The sequence below is a fragment of the Amphiura filiformis genome, chromosome 5 (assembly GCF_039555335.1).
Source record: "Amphiura filiformis chromosome 5, Afil_fr2py, whole genome shotgun sequence".
Taxonomy (NCBI): Eukaryota; Metazoa; Echinodermata; class Ophiuroidea; order Amphilepidida; family Amphiuridae; genus Amphiura; species Amphiura filiformis.
The window spans coordinates 24,269,599-24,285,169 of NC_092632.1; the positions used below are offsets into that span (position 1 = coordinate 24,269,599).

A 15,571-nucleotide genomic window follows, 5' to 3' on the forward strand; every position below is an offset into this window, starting at 1 on the left:
AGTGTTACTTTGGTTAATATTCAAAAAGATTTGACTTCAATAAGAAATGTTACTTCATAGCTTTTCAGATTTGGATGAATTAAATCAAATTTGATATGCTTTTGACCTCAATAACACAGCCGTAAAGGCCAATTTGAACAACAATAACTGCACCAACAATTATGTGTCTATTGTAATATGGAACACCTATCAATGGTAATAAGTATAATGGTCCCCTATAATCATATAATCAAATCTAATCAAGTAATTTTGCCTTGTATGTAACTTGGGGAAGTGCTCAACATACAGAGTTACATTTCTGAAGTAACATTGTATTGAGGCAAGTGTCCATAACATGAAGCATGATATCTTAAAAAGTAGGTAACAAAAAACTTTTCCATGTTCATAGCAAAAAAAAAGTATTTTTTATTATGTCAAGTAGGCTTTGTTCATTTTAATAAATGAATCGTATAAAATGCGGTTTTTTCATTGTTAAATCTTGGTGCATTGCATTGTACACTTTCATTGGTTACAGTGTGATCGTATGTTAGCAGACAAAACTGCAATGAAAATATAATCAAATAAATGATAAATGCAGTGTTCTGTAACCATTTTAGTACTTTTGTCATTTCTTTTACCTATTTGTGTGTGTAGGCAAATTGAGTCGTGTTTTGGTTTGTTTTCACAGTTCATTGCATACTTACACATGATATAGTTGGCTGCCCAGGGATACAATCGCAGAGTTCAATATGAAAAGAGGCCCAATTCTATTGATTGTAGTATGAAGTGATCCAGTGATGTATTCGTGTATTTTAAATAGACCCTAAGCAGCCATGTTGGCAGACAATCTAAGATGACAGGGACAGATTGTCTAGTTCAATTCCACAACCATTCCCATTTACACCTATCACCTGTTTTATTATATCATGCGAATTGCCCTATGGAGGCCTCATAGACAGAATTTTATTTAAATGAGTATGAGTGATGTTGGATGATATGCATGAGTCCATCCAATACGGTGTTAACTGATTGCCCTGAAAGAAGAAAGAAATCAAGGTATTTATATATTCCAATTTTAGTGTATACACCATATTTATAAGTTAACTTGTGCATATGACAAGCATAGACAACACATTGAGGCTACGGAAAACAAACCCTGTTCTACGGACCCGACTGACCCAGAACTTTTTTTAAATTGTGCTAAAATCATATAAAAACTACAGGTGGAAAATTATTAATTAATTTTGGCTGAACATTTTTAGAAAATAGGTTTCCAAAAAATGTGCAGATTTTTTTCAGATTTTGGTGAAATTTTAGGGTAAGTCTGGGTAATTTTAAAATTAACCTGCATAGAAAAAACAAAAATGCCTGACCGACCGACCCCACTTGAAAGGTCCGTCTGCCTGTAGAACAGGGTTTTTTGTCGCCTAAGGCTGAGTTCACATAGAAGTATACGGTATACGGTATTCGCTATACGAAATACGCTCATTCGATCAGGCTGAGTTCATATAGGAGTATACTATGTGAACTCAGCCTGATCGAATGAGCGTATAGCGAATAGCGAGTATGTCAGTTTACCCATTTTCTTCGTCTTATCAAATGCTTGTAACTTTACTTCTTGAGGTCACATTGCATTCAATGAGGTGTCATAATGTGCAGAATTAGATAGTGCATCTATTAAGGTTGGTCTGAACCCTGGAATTATGGAAACTTTCGGGCCTCATAACTTCTAAATTGTTGGTCTAAAGTATATAAAAGTATACATATTTAGAATGGCAAAGACTTGATATGTTCATCTGTGAGGTCAAATTTGGGCCAAAATGGCACTTTTGGCCCAAAATCCCAAAAATAACGGTTTTTGGCCCAATTCCTTTTTGTGCACCATAACAAAAAAATTCTTGGGCCAAAATTTTTTTGTTATTAATTTTTAAAAACTAGATCAAAATATCTAGTAGTAGATACATATAGGTCAAAAACTTATAACAATATGCTCTGTGTCATACATAGAACCCGTTACAGGTGACTGAGTTTGTGTCTGGTCCATGTTGCATAAACTGGAGCTGAGTAGCAACATTAGCTGTCTGTTTGTGTACAAGTCCAATAAAACATCACAAAATTGTGCAGCTCAAATGTGTTAGCTTCTACTTAAAGGTGGGTAAACTGATTGAAAATCTCATCCCACACTTTACCTCATCAAAATGCTGATTTTGGTATCAGATGAAAGCTCATATTTTTCTCATAAACATTGAAATTTCGTGTTCCAAATCGGTATATTTCCGAAGAAATCATCAAAAAACTGCCGAATTAGTCTCAAATATGATATACCACATTTGAGACTAATTAGGCAGTTTTTTGATGATATCTTCGGAAATACACCGAGTTGGAACTTCTAATTTCAATATGTTTATGAGAAAAATAGGGCCTTTCACTTGAAATCAATATATTACATGATCATGGTGATTATCATTAATAAAAATACTGTAGACTACCATTATCATGCTGTATAAATGTCGGTAATTCCCATAGGAATTAGTCACGTTTACAAAAAAACATTTACATGTTCTTTTTGCATGAGTGCTTGAAAGGGATGACATTTTATGCATAAGTTTTAAAGAATTTGATTTTCCAATATCAGGTGACCTTCCTTTAAAAACACATGACGTGTGAGTTGATATCCGTCACCAACGTCAATAATTGTATGTATGGTTAATCAGTCCATTCAGCCTACTGTTCATTACTTATGGAACCAGCTTCTTGTTCAGGGCCATTATCGGTGGATTGTTCTTGGTAAGTAATAAGTATATTATTAGACCTTTTCTAAATGTGTGATGTATTTTCTGTTGTTCTATTAGGCCCGCAATGATATCTTCAGAAGATAGCTGTGTGCGCGTTCCGAGAAAATGATGCAGGCCGTAAGTATGGTTATGATTGCGTGTGTTCACAGAAGATGATGCATGACGCAACGGGCCTATAATGATTGGCAAATCGCACATGAATTTTTTTTTCCTTAAATTATTTCATAAGGTTCCAAATGCTTATCATCAGATAACAAAATATTTTCAACCTTTCTTAATTTCTTTGTATTTTATAAATAAATACTATCTTGAGTTGATAGTGGAAACACAAACAAACAAACAAAAAACATCAAAAACAAACTTTCCTAACAGACATTTTCTAAATGTGTGAAATATTTTCTGTGTTGTTTTATTAGGCCCGCAATGCTATCCACTTCCGAAGATAGCTGTTTGCGCATTCCGAGAAAATGATGCAGGCCGTAAGTGGGCTTTTCGCGCGTGTGTTTGACAGCAGATGCATGTCGCAAAGGGCCTATAATGATTTGCAAATCGCACCGTAAATGCTATCCTCAGTAGATAACAAACAAACATATAATATAAAAATATACCAAATGAAATGTCTGACTCTGACTCGTCTCATGCTAAGTCTATGATTTTAGTTTTCTTAAAATTATTTTATAATGTTCCAATTGCTTATCATCAGTAGATAACAAAATATTTTCAACCTTTCCTAATTTCTTTGTATTTTATAAATAAATACTATCTTGAGTAGATAGTGGAAACACAAACAAACAAACAAAAAACATCAAAAACAAACTTTCCTAACAGACGTTTTCTAAATTTTTGAAATATTTTCTGTTGGTTTATTAGGCTCGCAATGCTATCTTCAGAAGATAGCGGTATGCGAGTTCCTCGAAAACGATGCAGGCCGTAAGTGGGCTATACTGTATGTTCGCCTGTGATTGACAGCAGATGATGCATGTTGCAAAGGGCCTATAATGATTTGCAAATCGCACCGTAAATGCTATCCTGAATAGATAACAAACAAACAAGCAAACAAACATGTGATATAAAAAAAAATATACCAAATGAATTTTCTGACTCGTCTTATGCTAAATCTATGATTTTATTTTTGTTAAATTATTTCATATATTAAACAAACACACAAATATTTTCTTTTTGTTTTATTAGGCCCGCAATGCTATCTTCAGAAGATATGCGCGTTCCGAGAAAATGATGCAGGCCGTAAGTGGGTTATGCTCGCGTGTGTTTACAGAATATGATGCATGTCGCAACGGGCCTATAATGATATTGGCAAATCGCATCGGCGTTAATGCCATCTTGAGTAGATAACAAACAAACAAACATGAAATATAAAAAAAATATACCAAATGACCTTTCTGACCCGTCTCATGGTAAATCTATGATTTCTTTCTTTTTTATATTATTTCATTAGGTTCAAAATGCTATCATCAGTAGATAACAAAATATATTCAACTTTTCTCCATTTCTTTGTATTTTATCTTGAGTAGATAGCGGAAAACTTGACTAACAAATAAATAAAAAACATCAAAACAAACTTTCCTAACAGGCGTTTTCTAAATTTGTGAAATAATTATATACTGTGTTGTTTTATGAGGCCCGCAATGCTATCTTCAGAAGATAGCTGAGAAAATGATGCAGGCCGTAAGTGGGTTTTGCGCGCGCGTGTTTGACAGCAGATGCATGTCGCAAATGGCCTATAATGATTGGCAAATCGCACCGTTATTGCTATCTTGAGTAGATAAAAAGCAAAAATGAAAAAAAAAAAAAAAATTACCAAATGACCTTTCTGACCCGTCTCATGGTAAATCTATGATTTCTTTTTTTTTTAAATATTATTTCATTAGGTTCAAAATGCTATCATCAATAGATAACAACATATATTAAACCTTTCTCCATTTCTTTGTATTTTATAAATAAATACTATCTTGAGTAGATAGCGGAAAAACGTTTAAAAAACATCAAAACAAACTTTCCTAACAGGCGTTTTCTAAATTTGTGAAATATATACTGTGTTGTTTTATGAGGCCCGCAATGCTATCTTCAGAAGATAGCTGTTTGCGAGTTCCAAGAAAATGATGCAGGCCGCCAGTGGGCTTTGCGCGCGTGTGTTTGACAGCAAATGAGGCATGTCGCAAAGGGCTTATAATGATTTGCAAATCGCACCGTAAATGCTACCCTAGGTAGATAACAAACAAACAAGCAAAGAAACATGTAATATAAAAAAATATATCAAATGAAATTTTTGACTCGTCTCATGCTAAATCTATGATTAAAACAAATTTCATAAGGTACCAAATGCTTATCATCAGTAGATAACAAACTATTTTCAACCTTTCTTAATTTCTTTGTATTTTATAAATAAATACTATCTTGAGTAGAGAGCAGAAAAACTAACAAATAAACAGACAGACAAACAAGCAGACAAACAAACAAAAAACATCAAAACAAACTTTCCTAACAGACGATTTCTAAATTTGTGAAATATCTTCTGTGTTGTTTTATTAGGCCCGCAATGCTATCTTCAGAAGATAGCTGTTTGCGCGTTCACAGAATATGATGCAGGCCGTAAGTGGGCTATATTCGCGTGTGATTGACAGCAGATGATGCATGTTGCAAAGGGCCTATAATGATTTGCAAATCGCACCGTAAATGCTATCCTGAGTAGATAACAAACAAACAAGCAAACAAACATGTAATATTAAAAATATTCTTTGTTTTTTATTAGGTCCGCAATTTTATCTTCTGGAGATTGCCGTTTGCTCATTCCGAGAAAATGATGCAGGCCGTAAGTGGGCTTTGCGCGCGTGTGTTTGACAGCAGATGCATGTCGCAAAGGGCCTATAATGATTTGCAAATCGCAATATATCCTCAGTAGATAACAAACATACAAGCAAACAAACATGTAATATAAAAAAATATACCAAATGAAATTTCTGACTAGACTCGTCTCATGCTAAAGCATGGTCCATTATTGCTTATCATCAGTAGATAACAAAATATTTTCAACCTTTCTTAATTTCTTTGTATTTTATAAATAAATACTATCTTGAGTAGGTAACGGAAAAACAAACAAACAAACAAACATAAAACAAACTTTCCTAACATACGTTTTCTAAATTTGTGAAATACTTTCTGTTGTTTTATAAGGCCCGCAATGTAATCTTCAGAAGATAGCTGTTTTTCGCGCGTGTGTTTGACAGCAGATGATGCTTGTCGCAAAGGGCCTATATGCATGATTTGCAAATCGCACCGTAAATGCTATCCTTATAGTAGATAACAAACAAACAAACAAACATGTAATATAAAAAATATACCAAATGAAATCTGGTCTCATGCTAAATCTATGATTTTTCAAAATTATATCAAAATACTATCTTGAGTAGATAGTGGAAAAACAAACAAACAAGAAACATCAAAAACAAACTTTCCTAACAGACGTTTTCTAAATTTGTGAAATATTTTCTGTTGTTTTATTAGGACCGCAATGCTATCTTCAGAAGATATATAGCTGTGTGCTCGTTCCGAGTAAAAGCTTATACGCTTCTCCCCCAAAACGACAGATAAATTAGCATGAAAGTTCATCTGTGTTGGTAAACTTCACAATTGGTAATTTAAACTTATGATCTCAACACATAATTCAGACGTCTCTCAAAAAGTACTGCTGCAGCTGGTCCAATATTATGGAATTCATTGCCAAACTCAATAAAAACGGCAAATTCATTGAAACATTTCCGTAAAATATACAAAAGTGACTTGATCTCAAAATATGATTAATTCTTGAGCATTGTGTTTCTCGTTTGTTTGTTATGCTTTGTTTTGTTTTTACTTCTTTTGATGGTAACATTTTTTTGTTAAAGGGGGTGACTTCCTCTGGCCTTACTGGGCTTCTGGTCATCCCCTCCATATGGGTAATCTACATTATCCAAAATGAAAATCCAAGCAAAATTAGAAATTATTTCTACGTGAAAAATTATAACCGTTGATGTTATACAGTGAAAGTTATATTTTTTTACAGATAAGATGAAGGCACAAGATGCGGAATATTCTTCTCTGAAGGAAACCAGGTGATTACCTATTAAAACGGGCATATATGCTAATACTGTCTGGCCCCGTCTTTATATGATTTTACAATTATGGTAGTAATGGTTGAACATTTTGTGAATATAATATGAGGCATATCGAAAATCCTAGCATTAAACCGCAATAGTCACAATAAATATCTGCATTAGCAAATGGAAACGCTTTCAACACACATCACCTTTTCTCGGCAATCGTCCAAATTGTGGTGTGATCAGCAAAATCAGTCTGAAGTCGGACATATTCAATTTACAGTTTCTTTAGGATTGTAAACAGCATTTGCAAAGCCACATTTTGAAGAAAACCCCATTGAATTTGGACAACCAGTTCAAAAGATATGCAGTTAAAGAGTTTCCAAAAAATTAGGCCTAATTATTATTAATAAATTAGTTATTATTAATTTTGTTAATCTGTGCTTCGGAATCTGTGGTGTTTACTTTTTAAGTAATAAATGGTTTATCGGAAAACAAAAATAAAGTTGTTTGGTTGTACTCGGGTGCAGGTCTGTCATATTGGGTAAATTGTTTTTTTTTAAAAGTAATTAAAGCCATGTGATTTGCTCCATAGGGACGATCTTAATCTTTCTTGAATTTCTACCTTTTGCACGATTGTAATGCTCAATGGTGTATTAAAATACCATGTGAAAGACTAAGCCTGAAGTGCTTTAATTACAGTAAAATTTAAGTTTATATATATAAAATATGACCAAATATGGGGTATATTTGGTCAGAAACCTACATACAGGCGACAACATTGGGGATGATTGTATGGACCTCCCCCCTATGAAAATATTGGGGATTTATCCCCCGATCTATGTAAGATATAACCGCCTCCATAGTGTAATGTCCCAGTTTTTGATCACGTCAAACTTTTGTTACTCATTAACTCGTTTTTCTGTTCAGTCCTCAGAATGTTCCCCGACGGAAATATTCCCGCTACTCATTATTCGCAAGTGCTTTTCTTTCACGAGTACTCCAGCAATGTATGTTCACGAAAGGCATATATTTCTTGGCGTTCCAGCAAGAATTCAACATCAGTGCAGCAATTGCTGGATGGCTGACGGCTGTACCTATAGCGCTGATGGGAATAATAGGTATTGTTATTTTATTTAATTCGGTAATCCAGCGACCGGGGTTCAATCCCCGCTGAGTCCTGATTTTTTCTCTCTCAACATTTTCATATGCCAGTTTGCTCGAGCCCCAATCATACCATTTAATTTAATTCAAAATAGTTTTGGAACGGGTGGCTTCCAGACATGCTTGGCCCTACCCCTAAAGAAGACAAATTTGACACCTCTGATCTTAAAAATCATAAACAAAAGAAAAAACAAAAGAAAGAACATCCTTACCAACGCTCAACACACCTTTCGTAAATTCAGCGTAACTGTATCTTCCTCACTACCCGTGACTTAACGAAAAACCTTGATGACCGCATTGCGATAGATTTAGCCATCCTCGACTTCTCAAAAGCCTTCGACGTTGTACCACATGAAAGTCTCATCAAACTTGACCATTATGGAATAAGAGGCAGCACAAAACGCTGGATTCGATCTTTCCTCACTACGAGACATCGGAGAGTTACCATAGATGGCACACCATCCACTTGAGAGAAAGTCCTCAGTGGCGTCCCTCAAGGAAGAGTACTTGGACCACATCTCTTCTTACTATTCATAAATGACATCAGTGAAGTTATATCCAGCACAATTCGCTTTTTTGCCGACGATTGTTTGGTTTACCGGGCAATCAGTTTGTCTTACTTCAGAATGACTTGACAACCTTGTCGACTGGACAGAGACATGGGGGAATGCTCAATACTGGGTTTTATTCAGACGAACTTTCACCACGCATCTACCAACATCAACATGATCAAGAGAAAACTTTACCAAACATTGGTTAGACCTCATATCGAACAAACTTTTATTTTGCCCCTGTGACCAAGAAAGCTGCCCCTGCCCTAGCTGCGATCATATTTTCCAATGACATGGCGTGTATTACTGCACTGAATCTGCTCATCCTTCTTGTATATTTGCGGTGAGTATGTAGAATGCCAGGCCCAGCAGTGTATTCGACAATATTGGACGAACATAAGTCATGTATATAGGTGGCTTCATTGATGGGTAATTTTTTACAGTGGTGGAAATTGGGCCCCAGAAAGCACGGGTTGAGTTTACTTTCTCAAATGGCATCAATGTGGTCATACCCAGGTACTTCGCTGACGAGGCTATCTCCATGCTTTCATCATGGATGATGTAGTGACGTGCAGATTGGTTTACGCTTATTAAAGATTCTTACAACCTGGCATTTGGATGCATGTGGAATTCTATGAGCCATTCCTTCCTGTAATGCATTCAATTAGTAAGTCATGTTGAAGAAGTAGCTAGAAGTGAGGAATGTGAAGCATATGATATTCGCTCATACAGCATGCAGTTTAGTCATCTGCGAAGAGATGGGCTTCTGAGCTCTTGACCCAACTTGACAGGTCGTTGATAAAGATGAGAGAGCACTAACACTGAAGTTGAGGAACAGCAGATGTAACTCTCGCTTCGCTGCTAACTTGCGCTGCCCATCGATACCTACCTGATGAGTGCGGTTGGTTATCATAATCCTGCTGAAGGATTTGAACTTATATCAGAAAAACTTTAGTGACATAAATGCACCTTACCCCAAAAAATAGTTATGTCCCTGATTTTATTTTATCCACATTATTCCTCTGGTCCAAACGATTCAGATAATAGTTTTAGTCTATCTACGACAAACTTAACACAATGCTTTCTCTTTATATTTGATCTCACTGGGATATACAGGTCTCCCCACTGGTATATTGCTACGGTACTTTAGTTGTCGAGGAGTAGGAGTTGCTGGTGCCATCATCTACTTCACTGGAGTCTTCCTGAGTTCCTTTGCAACTTCCATAGTATTTTTGTTTTTTACGTTTGCAATTATTGGTAAGTTACTGATGATGACGCAAGGACGAAAAGGGGGAAAACATAAAAGTATATAGGGGTAAATAAAATTAACATTTCTTTATCATAATCATATAAGACCTACTCAGGCCACAGCGATCATGATCATCTACACTCTTAAAATGTCTAGTCTAATTCAAGTGCAATAAGACCTCAGATTCCAGTAAAATAAGACCGGGAATAAGACCGCACTAGATTTTGTTTGTCAAATTTGCCCAGGAATCATGTCCAATTTGACTCAATACCTGTCAGATTTGACCTGAAAAGCGACACATTTTTGGTCAAATTGACTAGAAATCTAGTGACATTATATTTTACAAGAGTGAAGAACATCTGATGATTAATATTTTGTTGTTGTTGTTGTTGTATTGCTGACTTAATTAAGGGATCTGGAATGAGCGTTTCGACAGTATTTTTTATGGAACATGAGAGCACCTCAGACGTATCGAATTGCATTTTGAATACGAAGCATGTCTTTCTGATATCAAATAATTTTAATTTTTGAAAATCACGATATAATACAAATTTTATGACAAATTATAAAAATTTGATATTTTTCAAATTTTTCATATATAACAGTCCTCGAAGTAAATTTTATAAATCTAATGATATATTCTTAAAGTGTATGTAGCTGGGAGGAAAAGCCGACGATCAATTGAAAATTTTGACCTTTCATATTGAAGATATGGATTTTTCCCAAAAAGACCTAATTTTTTTTTTGGTGTTTTGGGAAAAAATCCATATCTTCAATACGAAAGGTCAAAATTTTCAATTGATCGTCGGCTTTTCATCCCACCTACATACACGTTAAGTATAAGGCATCAGATTTATAAAGTTTACTTCGAGTACTGTTAAATATCAAAAATATCAATTTTTAATGATTTGCCATTAATGTGTATTACATTGCGAATTTCAAAAAATCAAAATTATTTGATATCAGAATGACATTCTTCGTATTCAGAATGCAATTCGATATGTCTGATGTGCTCCAATGTCCCACAATAAATACTGTCCAAACGTTCATACCCCTTCCCTTAACTTTCAGTACTAAATTGTTTCCCCTACAGCATTATTTCTTACATTGTCTGCAAACACGACATCTTTTTCATTCTGTTATATAGGTATCGGAGGTGGGATGTTCTATCATGCCACCATCGTGGTCGTTCAAAAACAGTTTCGGGGACATTTTGCATTAACGTATTCAATCATCTGTACGGGAAGTTCTATTGGAAAGATGGTCCTATCACCATTGATCGGATTCCTTATCTACGTGTATGGATGGCGAGGGGCTTTGCTAGTTGAGGCAGCCATTCTTTCTCATTGCATTGTCGCTGCTATTCATTTCAAACCAAAGGAAAGAATTTTAGATGAAAAAACACTACAAAATAACGTTATGGTCCTAAGTGAAACTACTGACGGGAATATTTTCAGCAGCGCAGAAGACGTCAACACCTCCAACATTTCAAATGGACATAGCAACAGGACCAATATTATGAAAGATTGCTCCCCGAGCAATTGCACGAAATGTCATACAGACATGTCAGGGAAGCCCGGATTGCCGAAACAACCCCGGAAAAGTATGTACTTTTGTTTTGTTCCGTCTTTACCAGTATGGATAATCACATTCGCGTATATTTTCCAAGTGGTAGGATCTTTATGCGTGATGATTTTTGGTGTAGCCAAAGCCGAGGAAGACGGAGTCGAGTTTATCAGCGCAAGTTTGGTCCTGGCCATTCTTGGACTGGGTGGAATATTTGGACGAATTCTCAATGGAGTTGTGATTGATCGTGGATGGCTTTCTCCAATTGGTGTTGAAATAACCATGTCGGCATTAATTTGTACAATATGTTTCATTGGTAGTGCCGTTGATGGTTACGCTATGTTGATGACTATCGCAGCCAGTGTAGGATTTACGTCTGCGTTCCTTCATACCGTTTTGGCAATTGTAGTAAAGGAAGTTGATCACGATCCGTCCAGATTCTCAACCAATATAGGTTTTGTATATTCTGTTAACGCTATTGGGCAGATTGCTGGCGGATATTTAACGGGTGAGTGTGTTAATGGGGTACTACACCCCTGGCCAATTATAGCGCATTGGTGACAGGTAAGATATGTATATTATAGGGGCAAGGACTACAACTACGCCACTGAAAATTCAACAACTCAAGGCAAGTAGTTGATTTATTGATCAAATATTGTTTTTCCCTCATTTTTGACTGTAACTCCACAACTGTTGTCTGTGCTGAAATAAAATTTCCAGTGCAGTATAGTTGTAGTCCTTGCCCCTAAAATATACATATCTTACTTGTCACCAATGCGCTATAATTTTTGAGAAAAATACAAAAATAGGCACAAAATTGGGCAGGGGTGTAGTACCCCCTTAAGGAATATAAATGTAACCACTGTAGAATTTACCACGTCGGTTTGCGAAGCCGTAAACGAAAGAGCTAATAAACTTATTGAACAGCTCCACTCACAGGGAGGTATACTATAGCGGGGTTTAGAGAATAGAAGGGAAAAGGTCAAAATTTGGATTGGATTCCACAGGGGGGGGGGGGCAACTTTTGAAAAATTCATTGTTTTGATCAAATTGGTCTCATATTGTTGTGCTTGCAAAAAACATTAAAAAAATAGTTTGCCATATCCTAGGTGGTTTATTACCATGGTAACATCAAATTCCATTAAGTTGACCTTGACCTATTTTGCGATGTTACCTATGTAACAAAACATCCAAAACAATGCAACGTTTCTCATTTTATTTATTTATGACAAAGAAAAATTTGAGACCAGTTGGATTAAAATTGGAGCATATTTCAATTGTAAACGCCTGTGGACACCAAAATTTGACCTTTGACCTATTTGCGTATAACTCAATAACAAAATGGCGGAGACTGGTCAAACTACTTTTTTCTGAATCATTATGATGAGAGCAATACATTGATATTAAGAAGATTTTTTGGGACTTTTGATGTGTTATTAAATTATGGTTTTCTATGAAATGAATGGTGATTAAATGGATCTGTTGCAATTAGTGGTGGTTCAGCCCCTTATTTTTCTTAATTTGACTGGTCTGTAATAATTTAGATATATCTACTCTTACAATCAAAGCCTTGCACTTTCATAATTTCTCAAAATCGGCATATGGAAACAGAAAAATACGAAAAATAGAATGTTCATGTTTTCACAAAGTGTAAGAAAATCTACTAAAAGGTTACACTGAAACGTAAAAGAAGCCCCCAAAATGAAGCTTATAATTAACATGATTAATACAAATTTAGAAATATAGCGATCGTTGGCAATGTCCGCAGGCAAAATATTAGAAGGTCCTTATATCTTGGAAAGTAAATGAGTTAGAAAATATGCTTAATATTAAAGAAGTCAAAATTCATACTAGAAAAATAAGCATTCACGCTAACTTTCTAGATATCGCAGTTGGTGTCAACACATGAAGTGACCACCGCATGTTTTTAGAGATAACATTTCACATTCCCAAAATTAAATTAGAACGTACAACCTATACACTTTTAACAGACAAAAAACTAAATCAAAGCAAAAATAAGCCTGACAGAATTAATTTTAATGCAAATAAAAGTTTTCATTAAATCTGGACCAAGTTTGTAAAAGGATTAAGACACAAAGAATATTTTTTAACTGTGGGACTTCTTTTACGTTTGTAACGTCTTTTTAGTAGATTTTGATTACCTGCTTGTAGTGCAGAGCGATATATTCAAATATAAATATTGTTTTACAGGTTTCGTACGTGATGTCACTGGTAACTACTCAGCAACTTTCTACGTAGCGGGAGGATCATTTTTATTGGCGTTATTTCTGTCAATCATTCTTTACTTCTTGGAACGAGGACGACAATCGAGGAATTCTTTTCCCACGGACACGACAGTTTGATAGTAACTTGAATATAACGCACATAATCTGTGCTAAGTCGGCACAATTCGTGGTAGAAGTAGTTATTTATTTTGAGCTCTTTCGAGACGAGTAATGGATATATTCTGTAGATTTAGGTTTTGTCTGTGACTGTTAATGTGAGGCCGTCGTAGGTCGTACGGGGCTCAAACTCGGTGGGTGAACCGAGCTAACACTGAGCTATGCCATCATCTAGTAATGAGGGTCGAGTTTTTAGCGTATACAGTGTTTGTCTGTGATAATGCCGCCTTGTGAAATAAATAAATATAAAATCTCAATTTTTAATTTAAATTTATTTGGTAATTTTCTAACCTATATTTTCTTTAGAGCAGGGACAGATATTTCCCCTTTTATCCAATTTGGCCGCTAAATAAGAATCTACTTCTTTTATTACTGATTTAATTCCGCGATTTGTTCCATTCAGCAATATCAAAGATTAATGTCAAGCATCTCACGACAGATATTTAGTTGGCTTAGTGGTTTTGCACAGTGCTTTTTAACCGGGAGGTACCGAGATCGATTCCCACCTCTGCCTGCTATTTTTTTTCAAGACTGGGAAATAATAACCTGACATTCGCCGCTGACATTCGTACTGCAGAAGCGGAGTTGTAACTTATTAAACTTTGCTCCTTCCGTAAAAGGGTACATTATTTTGGCACTACATTATTTCTTTTTTTCCACATTGCTGATATTAAATATCAAATGGTCATAATTGACAGTCACTTCAAATCATCGCCAACTGAACGAGGTTCAGGAATGTCCTCTCATTGTTAATTGTTGGTTAACCCACCACTTGAACAGGATTTAACCAAAGCAAACAAAGACTTAAGCTTTTTACGAATGCTATACATAAGTATAAGCTTATTATCCTCTTCAACAATAGGATTAAAGATTGGTGCTTGAATGGAATTACGTGCTAGTGTCATTGGTTATTGTTAAAAGGCAATAAGGTGTGTAATTGCAATATTTCCTCTGAATAGGAAAGACTCTCTACATCGAACCATGGATGCTGGTGGTTCGAATTAAGCCCGATCCTGACTCCACTTTGCAGCGGTATGCGATGCTGCGATGCTTTTCAAACATCTCAGCATCCCGCGATGAAATTAAAATGTACAGGTGGAGTCAGTATCGGGCTTTAGGAGAATGTATCTTCCAAACCCAATTCGAAATGATGCGCTTGAGAATTCAACAATATAAATAATGGTAGCTCTATTATAATACACATTAATGATTTAAGCAGATAAAATTCCAAAATATAATACGTTTTCTGTCTATGCTTGTCACGTGGTAGGCCTATGTTGAAGTTGCGATTATATTTTTAAATAAGTTTCAAATGAATAACAACCAGACAAGTGGCCGAGTGGTCTAAGGCGCTAGGCTCGTAGAGTACTAAGCCTTGCGCCGTGAGTTCGAACCCCGCCTCTGCCAAACTTTAAAAGAAGTATATTAAAATTTTACTTTAATTTTAATTTCATATTTGGGAAATGTGACTGGGAGAATTTATGTATGGCGTGGAGTGGTGTGATAGGGCATGTACTTTAACTGGCCGGCGTGGTCCGGTGACTAAGTCTTTATTGGGCGTTTTATCGTAGGTCAACGAGTAATGAGTACGCATATCACTCATTGTGTGACCCATTGAGATCGATGATTTTCCTGGGCTGAGAGTTTTTATATAGCGATAGTAAAACGTGCTTCTTTTTCGTTCACAACATCTTGTCCTGTAATTTTCTCTGACTTCTAGAAAACTTGTCTCAACCTAAATCTGAAATCTGGAGGGGCACAATAGACTCAC

At 35.6% G+C, this 15,571-nt stretch overlaps 1 protein-coding gene across 3 annotated transcripts; it reads left to right on the plus strand.

The window, feature by feature from the left end:
* The first annotated feature begins 74 nt into the window (after nt 1–74).
* LOC140152836 (monocarboxylate transporter 12-like) lies at nt 75–13,824 on the plus strand. 3 transcript variants are annotated; one of them, XM_072175354.1, is made up of 7 exons: nt 75–1,035; nt 2,832–2,891; nt 6,835–6,883; nt 7,799–7,989; nt 9,700–9,840; nt 10,980–11,906; nt 13,610–13,824. In XM_072175354.1, the coding sequence occupies exons 3-7, from the start codon at nt 6,840–6,842 to the stop codon at nt 13,759–13,761; spliced, it is 1,455 nt and encodes a 484-aa protein (XP_072031455.1). In that variant the 5' UTR covers nt 75–1,035; nt 2,832–2,891; nt 6,835–6,839; the 3' UTR covers nt 13,762–13,824. The 3 variants fall into 3 exon arrangements, with proteins under 3 accessions (XP_072031455.1, XP_072031456.1, XP_072031454.1); XM_072175355.1 differs by lacking the exon at nt 75–1,035 and adding an exon at nt 2,050–2,130; XM_072175353.1 differs by lacking the exons at nt 75–1,035; nt 2,832–2,891 and adding exons at nt 2,064–2,130; nt 2,615–2,766.
* Nucleotides 13,825–15,571: the final 1,747 nt, after the last annotated feature.